The sequence below is a fragment of the Alligator sinensis genome, unplaced genomic scaffold (genome assembly GCF_000455745.1).
Source record: "Alligator sinensis unplaced genomic scaffold, ASM45574v1 scaffold2241_1, whole genome shotgun sequence".
Taxonomy (NCBI): Eukaryota; Metazoa; Chordata; order Crocodylia; family Alligatoridae; genus Alligator; species Alligator sinensis.
The window spans coordinates 154,018-162,132 of record NW_005843292.1 but is presented as its reverse complement, the minus strand read 5'-3'; the positions used below and the strand labels follow the sequence as shown (position 1 = coordinate 162,132).

The 8,115-nt window shown below is 66.2% G+C and overlaps 2 protein-coding genes across 2 annotated transcripts in view; one reads left to right on the top strand and one right to left on the bottom strand.

Annotated features, from left to right (window-relative positions):
- The first annotated feature begins 135 nt into the window (after positions 1–135).
- SGSH (N-sulfoglucosamine sulfohydrolase) lies at positions 136–3,847 on the top strand. Its single transcript, XM_006038243.3, has 7 exons — positions 136–296; positions 495–600; positions 1,494–1,644; positions 1,982–2,138; positions 2,388–2,469; positions 2,617–2,820; positions 2,950–3,847. The coding sequence occupies exons 2-7, from the start codon at positions 507–509 to the stop codon at positions 3,507–3,509; spliced, it is 1,248 nt and encodes a 415-aa protein (XP_006038305.2). The 5' UTR covers positions 136–296; positions 495–506; the 3' UTR covers positions 3,510–3,847.
- Positions 3,848–3,953: 106 nt separating this feature from the next.
- Positions 3,954–8,115, bottom strand: part of CARD14 (caspase recruitment domain family member 14) — a 10,174-nt gene continuing 6,012 nt past the window's right edge. Inside the window, exons 13-21 of the mRNA XM_025194744.1 lie at positions 7,799–7,988; positions 7,537–7,663; positions 7,017–7,254; positions 6,318–6,381; positions 6,001–6,112; positions 5,591–5,764; positions 5,351–5,466; positions 4,948–5,063; positions 3,954–4,733 (exon numbers count right to left, since the gene is read on the bottom strand). Coding sequence (XP_025050529.1) covers positions 4,526–4,733; positions 4,948–5,063; positions 5,351–5,466; positions 5,591–5,764; positions 6,001–6,112; positions 6,318–6,381; positions 7,017–7,254; positions 7,537–7,663; positions 7,799–7,988 — 1,345 coding nt within the window. The 3' untranslated portion in view covers positions 3,954–4,525. The remainder of the gene's footprint in view (positions 4,734–4,947; positions 5,064–5,350; positions 5,467–5,590; positions 5,765–6,000; positions 6,113–6,317; positions 6,382–7,016; positions 7,255–7,536; positions 7,664–7,798; positions 7,989–8,115) is intronic.

Genomic DNA, 8,115 nt, shown 5'->3' with positions numbered 1-8,115 from the left:
GCTCCGAGGGCCAGGAGAGGGCTGAAGCCGGGCTCTCTCCTCCAAGCCCGGGTGCAGCATTTTCGCCGACTGCCCCCCGCCCGGTCCGCGTGCCCAGGCAGCCCCCCTGACCCCACATGCGTCTCCCCCGCGCAGCGGACGATGGCGGGTTTGAGAGCGGCGTGTACAACAACTCGGCCATCGCCACCCCCAACCTGGACGCGCTGGCGCGGCGCAGCCTCGTTTTCCAGAACGCCTTCGCCTCCGTCAGCAGCTGCTCTCCCAGCCGGGCCAGCATCCTGACCGGCTTACCCCAGGTCGGGTAGGGCTCCCTCCAGGTCCTCCCCCAGGGCTTTGTCTAACTGCTCCCTTGGGGGCTCCTGGCCCAGGCTGGTGTCTGGCAGCGAGGGGCGGCAGGTGCCGTCCCGCTGGCACCGGCGGACAGATGCCGTGCAGGCAGGAGGGGGGGCAGGGGTGTGAGCCAGCCCAGCTGATCTCAGGCCTCGGTTTCGCAGCACCAGAACGGGATGTACGGGCTGCACCAGGACGTGCACCACTTCAACTCCTTCGACAAGGTGCAGAGCCTTCCCCTGCTGCTCGGCCAGGCGCGGATCCGGACAGGTAGCCAGCTGGGGCAGGGCGCGGGGGAGCGGAGCAGCGGGCAGCACCGGCCCTGCTCCCCCTAACCCGCCTTATAGACTCCTAGAGCCGCGGGGCTGGACGGGAGCTGCGGAGGCCTGGTCTAATCCAACCCCGGCCTGAGGCACGATCAAACCAGCCCATAATCAAAATTCTTTGTAAAACCGCCATCAACCCTGACACCACGCTCAAACGTGCCGCAGGGAAGGCAGGGGGACCACGCAACGCCCTGCTTCTATGAAAGGTTGCTAATATATACTCAAGAGGTCGTGTCCCTAAGACCCCTCCCCAGTTTGTACCAGTCCGTGGCAGGGGTAAAATGCCTTCCTGACCCCAACTACGGCAGAGTCCTGGCCAGGCTTCGGCAAGCCAGGGGCCGACAGGTGCCCAGCTGCTGCTGAAGCATCTCCGATGCTCCCCGGTTGCCCCCTCCAGAGACCGGCTTATGCACGGGCACCCGCGCAGGTGTTTATCCTAGATTGCCCTTGGGCAGGTCAGGGCTACTTTGGTTTCTGCTCCTTCCCTTTGTGGCTCCAGGACAGCAGGGCAAGGCCCGTGTCCGAGCCCAGCTGCCCTTGGGACATCCTACACTCAACTCCAGCTTTGCTTCTGTATGACAGCCACGGGCAGGGGGGCAGCAGCAGGGCCACACGCAGTGGAGGGTCCTATGCTGATAGAGAGGGAAAAGATTCAGGTGCTTTGGTTCTTGCTCAGCTGCTGGGTAGCCTGGGGCTGGATAGCTGGAGGGCATCTGCCAGCCACCGCTGCAGCTTCGGAGCAAGACGAGGCCTCCCCGGTCCCCAGGGGAGGCTGGGCAGCAGCTGGCGCTCCGGCCACGGGCTCAGGCGGTTGCTTGCCCCATGCGTTTGCTGCAGGGATCATCGGGAAGAAGCACGTGGGGCCGGAGGCAGTGTACCCCTTCGACTTTGCCTACACGGAGGAAAACGGCTCCGTGCTGCAGGTGGGCCGCAACATCACCCGCATCAAGTTGCTCGTGCGCAAGTTCCTCCGGAGCCAGGATGAGAGGTGAGACGTTGCGTCCTGCTCCAGGATGCGCCTGATGCCCACGTCCCAGCGTGTGCCCCAGGGGGACAGCCCGGGCCAGCAGCTTGGCTGGGCACAGGGGACCCGGCTTTACGGGTAGGAAAGCCTCTTTCCAAATCTGAGCACATCCCAAACCAGGTGAACTCACTCCTGCCTGCCCCAGGCTGGCATCAGCATAAAGAGGTGGCCCAAGCCGGCTGCACCACCGGGTCCGGATGGAGGGCTGGAGCCGGGTCAGGAGGGGCCTGGGGCTGTGCAGCCCTTGCTCACGCCACGTGGGCCTCCATCACACACGGTCGCTGCCTCGCTCTCCGTGCAGGCCGTTCTTCCTGTACGTCGCCTTCCATGACCCCCACCGCTGCGGCCACTCTCAGCCCCAGTACGGGCCCTTCTGCGAGAAGTTCGGCAACGGCGAGAGCGGCATGGGCTGGATCCCCGACTGGACGCCCCAGCAGTACCGCCCGGAGGACGTGGAGGTAGGACGAGGTTGTCGGGAGCTGCCCCGAGGCCGGCTCCCAGCCCTCTGGGATGTAGCTGGGCTCCTGCTGGCACTGCTGGGAGGCGATGCTGGAAAGGGGTAAGGATGGGGTGGGAGGTGGGAAGACCCGCCAAGCTTGCTGGGTTGCAGGGGCTCTGTCCCCATTTCCGCATTGCTGGCTCTAATACCCCCACGCTGCTTCTCCTGGCATCTCCAGCCCTTACTTGCTGCTGCTTCCTCCCTGCAGGTCCCTTACTTCGTTCCAGACACTCCTGCGGCTCGTGCGGACTTGGCCGCCCAGTACACGACCATCGGGCGCATGGACCAAGGTTGGCGGCGGGGCAGCGGGCCTGGGCATGGGGCACGCAGGGCTGGGACTTGTTGTGCATCCGTCCTCAGCTCAGCGGCGGGGGCAGGAAGGAGGTGGGGGCTGCATCTCTGCGGAGCACGTGCCCAGCTCTGCTCTCCGCACACAGGCATCGGGCTGGTCCTGGAAGAGCTGAGCCACGCCGGGTTCCTCAACTCCACGCTGGTCATCTACACCTCCGACAACGGCATCCCCTTCCCCAGCGGCAGAACCAACCTGTACCGCTCGGGCACGGCTGAGCCCCTGCTCGTCTCCTCTCCCGAGCACCCTGCTCGCTGGGGGCAGGTCAGCCAGGCCTATGCCAGCCTGCTGGATAAGACTGGCAGGTCCCGAGGCCTTCACACCAGAGCCCCGGTGGGGACCCTCTCCCTGCAGCTGGGCTCTGGACAGGCCACGCACCGCCCTGGCTGACAGCAGACTCACCCTCCGTCTCCCCTCCCAGATCTCACGCCCACCCTCCTGGACTGGTTCTCCATCCCCTACCCCAGCTACAGCATCTTCGGCACTGCACAGGTGCAGCTCACCGGGAAGTCATTGCTGCCGGCGCTGGCATCAGAGCCGGCCTGGGCGACGGCGTTCAGCAGCCAGAGCCTCCATGAAGTCACCATGCACTACCCCATGCGGGCCGTGCAGCACGGGCACTTCCGCCTGGTCCACAACCTCCACTACCGCATGCCCTTCCCCATCGACCAGGACTTCTACGTCTCGCCCACCTTCCAGGACCTGCTGTGCCGCACGCGGGCCGGCCAGCCCACCCACTGGAACAAGACCCTGCACCAGTACTACTACCGGGACCGCTGGGAGCTGTTTGATCAGAGCCGCGACCCCTCTGAGAGCTGCAACCTGGCTGCTGACCCCCGCTACGCCCAGATCCTGGAGGTGCTTCGAGCCCAGCTGGTGAAGTGGCAGTGGGACACCCAGGACCCGTGGGTGTGTGCCCCCGACGGCGTCTTGGAGGAGAAGCTGAGCCCGCCGTGCCAACCGCTCTACAATGAGCTCTGAGCCACCGGCTCCCCCCCGCCGAGGTCCCGTCTGCCTCCATGCCCCGGCTCCCCCCACGGGCCCCGCTCGCCCGGTGCCTCTGCCCAAACCCTGCTCCTAGCTTCTGCCAAAGAGACATTAAGTGCCCGACTCGACAGCCGCTCCAGAGCTCGGTGCATGCCCCCCGGCACCGGGTGGGGACGGGGTGCAGCTGGTCCCATGCCACAACTGGGGCATAGTCTGTGCCAAAAACGTGTCGGGTTCAAAGGGTCTGAGCATGCAGCGCTGCCCGCAGCTGGGCATCGACCACGCTGAATGCCGTCTTCTCAATAAAGTCCCAGAAGGAAAAGGGGCACAGATCCGTTCTGGGCGATTTGCATCTCCGCGCTGTGCACTTGTCAGTGCCTCTTGCTGAGTGGGAGGTGCTGGGGCGCTTAGGAGCCGCCCCAGCCTCAGCAGTGGGGTCCCTGCAGCCCCCCGCGCCCAGGGCTGGTGCATGGGCTGGGGGCCGAGGGCCCAGCCGTTGTAGACGAGCCCGCACGCAGCAACGGTCAGTAACGAGGTTTAATGCAGCGAACGAACAGAACTTACAGCCTCCGATGTGCATGGGCCCAGCCTGCAGGGATCAGAGGAGCCTGGGATACCCAGTACAGTGAGACCCCAGCCATGGGAGGGGACAGCCCGGCCACACTGGGGCCGGCCAGGTCCAGACCTAGCACCACGTCAGTCAGGGCAGCCCTGTTCATGCCAGGTGCTGCCCTGGCACCCGGGCACCGCTGCCGAGGCGCCCACCCCCCGCATATGAAAGGGGAGCGGAGCTGAAGTCAGAAACACTCTACGTAGAGTTACGGGGGGCTCCCTGCCACGGGGAGCAGAGAGCAGCCAGGCGAGGGGTCACCTGGCACTAGCACGGGGGGTGCAAACAAGACACCCTTTAACCCTTTAGTGAACAGGTCCTTCACCCTCCTCTGAAACAAGCCTCCAGAAGCCCCCAGGAAACCCCCTCCCAGCCCCTGGTTTGCGGCTGCCTCCCCGGGTCAGCGCAGGTCTTGCTCTATCCACACCACCTTCTTCTGCTCGTCGGCGACCGCTGCGCACAGGCAGCCGACCAAGCCATCCACGTCGCTCCAGCTGTCGGGGGTGATGGTGCCGTGGAGGCAGGGCGCCTTCTCCAGCTGGGCCTCCTGGCTCCGCGCGCCCTCCAGCAGCTGCTCTTCTGTCGCCCCGTGGCGCTGCAAGGCCTTCCTGGAGCAGAACCAGAGAGGGGCGGACGGGCGGTCGGTCGGTCGGACGAGCACCCGGGCCACGGTGGGATCGGTGTGCAGAGGCACCCTGGCCCCATTGCTTCAGGTTGCACCCTGATGGCACGAGGGGAGCGGGGCTGCGGGAGCCCCTCGGGCCACGCAACCCATGCCGCTCTTGTCGCGCCGGCGCGAGGGGGCTGGAGGCAGGGACCTACCGTAGCTTCTTGGCGTTCTTCTCGCTGAGGGTGACGAGGAGGATGATGGGGTACGTGTCCATGGCGTGCAGGGCCCGCACGCTCTCCGGCCCCACGTCCAGCAGGCCGTGCACGTTCTGGAGGGAGCCAGGGCAAGAGCGGCTCAGACCCACGCAGATACACCGGGCAGGGGGCTGCCCCTGCAGATGACAGCAGCCGTGCCGGGGTTCAGCGAGGGACCTGGACGCCGACTTGCCTGGTCGGGTGCCCTGGGACGGACACCGGCCCGTGGAGAGATGGGCAGCAGGAAGGGAGCACCCCTGCCTCCAGACCCAAAGGCCTTTGCTCCCCAGCTCCGGGACAGTGCCAACCATCTCCCCCCTACACACCAAGTCCTGCTGCCTCTGCACCTGCACCCCGTTACCTTCTCCGTCAGCACCTGGAGGGCCTGGCACATGATACCGCAGCGGCCATTCGGTGCCCTCTTCCCCTGGACGATGCCTCTGTGGGTGGCCGGGCATTCGGCCTCACTCGGGACCTCTGCAAGGGCAGAAGCAGAGCGTGGGGGGTGCCAGATCTGCCCCCAGAGCCGCCCAGGCAGCGGTGATGGGCATGGGAGTGACAAGCTGAGCCCTGCTGCCACGAGGAGGTGTCCAGGACGTACCTGAGGGGCACTTCTCGAAGGTCTTAGTGAGGCACAGCTTGTCGCTCAGGACCTGGCCCAGCAGCGTGGGCACGCAGAGGACGGGGCGCAGCCGCGCCGGCTTGTGGGGCCTCAGCAGGGTGTAGGGCATCAGCGTGAAGCAGCTGCCTCCCTTGGGGCACATCCTGGGGCTGGCTGCACAGGTGACAACGGGGGGAGCAGGGCGGTCAGGGCATCCCCTGCAGGGTTGAGGGCACCGTGGGCAGCCGACCGCTCGTGTCAGCATCACGGCAGCTGGCAGTGACCTGGGGGCAGGTGGGGAGGGCAGGCACTATGCCAGCAGGGACCAGCCCAAGCCCCTTTGCCACGGGAAGCGTTCCCAGCGTCTCCCCCCTGGATCCCCACCCCCAGCCCCAGCCCACCCCACGCACCGTCCGGCTTGCTGGGGTCGTCGGTGCCGCAGTCGATGGATGACCAGAGAGGGTTGATCCTGCTCCTGTCCGTGCTGACGATCCGCACCAGCTTGGCCTGCACCCCGGGTGGCTGCAGGCAGAGACGAGAGGCCTCACGCGAGAGCCCGGTGCAGCCCCCAGCCCATTGCAGACGAACGCCTGCTGGGCCCCCCGTGAGCCCCACGATACCCACCCCAGCGCTCAGCCCAGGTGTGACCGTTCCTCCCTTGGCCACAGCCCCTTGCAGTGCCCTGCTCTCCCCCAGGCTGTGCCCGGGGTGCCCTCTGCCCCGTTACCTTCCGAGCCGCTACGCTGGGCTGGGTCATGTCCTGGATCAGGGCAATGAGCAGCTGCTGCGCCCTGCAGACGGAGAGCAGCGACATGGCTGCATTAAGGCAGTAGAGCTGATGTGGGACACAGGAGCGGGCACCCCAGGGGCATGGGAATCCCAGGCAGGGGCTGTTCCCGCAGCAGGCATGTGGACCAGGCTGCAGGCAGGTGCTCACCGGGAGGGAGAGACAGCTTGGGACGGACAAGGCTGGGCTGGAAAGGTGCCCGGCAGAACCCAGGTGTGGATGGGCTATGCCAGAAAGAGGCCTTGAGACCCTCGGGGCATTTGCAAAGGCTGCAAGACCGCGCCAGGTCTTAGCCACAACCCGGGGAAGGAGACTGCCAGCAGCTGTGAGCTCTCCGGGGGCTGTAGCTTTGCCTCCTGGGCCCTCTGGCAACATCACTGCTACCTCCCGGTGCATGGAGGACCTGCGGCTGTGCCCGTCTCTGGCACGACTGCAAGAGATGCCAGTGACCGGTGCTGGAGTTGAAAGCCAGGACTTGCAGGCCCTGGGAGCCATATCACAGCCACGCAGCTGGGAGGACAGGCCAGGTGAGAGGCATCTCCTGGCTGCACCTGGGCAGCATGCGGTGGGGCCTCTCCCTGCCAGCACTGGCCTGCATGCAGGGGGCTATCGGGACTGCGCGGTGCCCGGGGGACTCACTGGTAGTAGTTGGGGATGGTGCCGGCGTCCCCGTCCTTCATGCTGTAGGGGTTGACCCGGCTGGCGCCCCACCAGCTCCTGCCCTGGAACATGGTGTCCGTGACGTGCAGGATCTCATTGCACTGCACCTGCAGCTCCCCCGTCGCCTTCCCCTCCAGCGCCAAGTTGGCCCTGATGTAGAATGAGTCTCCTGAGGTCACCACCTTCTCCTCCAGGTCGTTCACCAGCTTCTTGTAGCCTGAAACGAGAGAGAGAAAGAGTGAGGGGCAGCAGGGAGGGATGCAAACAGCGGGGCAGGAGGCTGCAATCCCCTACCCCATTTGCACTGGGACAAAGGGGCAATGCTCGCAGCACCACTTGGGTGGCTTTAGCAGACCCTACTTGAGCAGCCGATGGGCATGGGAGGAAGGGCAAAGCAGCAGGATTCCTGCCTGCTGGCCTGGAGACCATGAAGACCCCCAGGAAATGCCTGGGATGAGTCTGGGGGGCCGGCACGTGTGCCGGGGGCGCTGGCCGTTACCTTCCATGTTGCTCCTGACGGACAGGCAGCAGAAACCGTTCACCCTCCCCAGGACCCAGAGTGCCTCCTCCAGCGTGGAATCCTCCAGAATGGCCTTGAACGCCGGGTCCATGACTTCGTAGTCGACCTGCAGGAAGGGCCAAGGGCACGGAGATGGGCTCGCTGGGGCCGCACCCCCCCGAGACCGAGGGGGACCCACAAATCCAAACGGCAGGCCACAGGACGAGGGCTGGGCAGGAGGAAGAGGAGCACGGGGCCTTACCACCATGATCTGGTGGCCTGGGGACAGGGACATCTCGTCGGCAGCCGAGCCCGGGGTGACCCGGTGGATGAAGATGCCCGTCTGGTTGCCCCCGATGACGCTGATCTGGTCCAGGAGGGCCGTGCCCTGGAAGGCGATGGTGGTGATGCGGCTGAGGATCCGCCGGGCAGGCCGCCGGCGCATAGGCATGCTGGGGGAAGGGGCCTTCGTGAGAAGCAGCAGAGACAGCCGAAGCCGAGCGTCAGCTCTTTGCAGACCCCTTCTACTGGCTTCCCCGCCCCCCGGGGGCCGCCGGGGCCCCCCGCCCGGGCCGACCC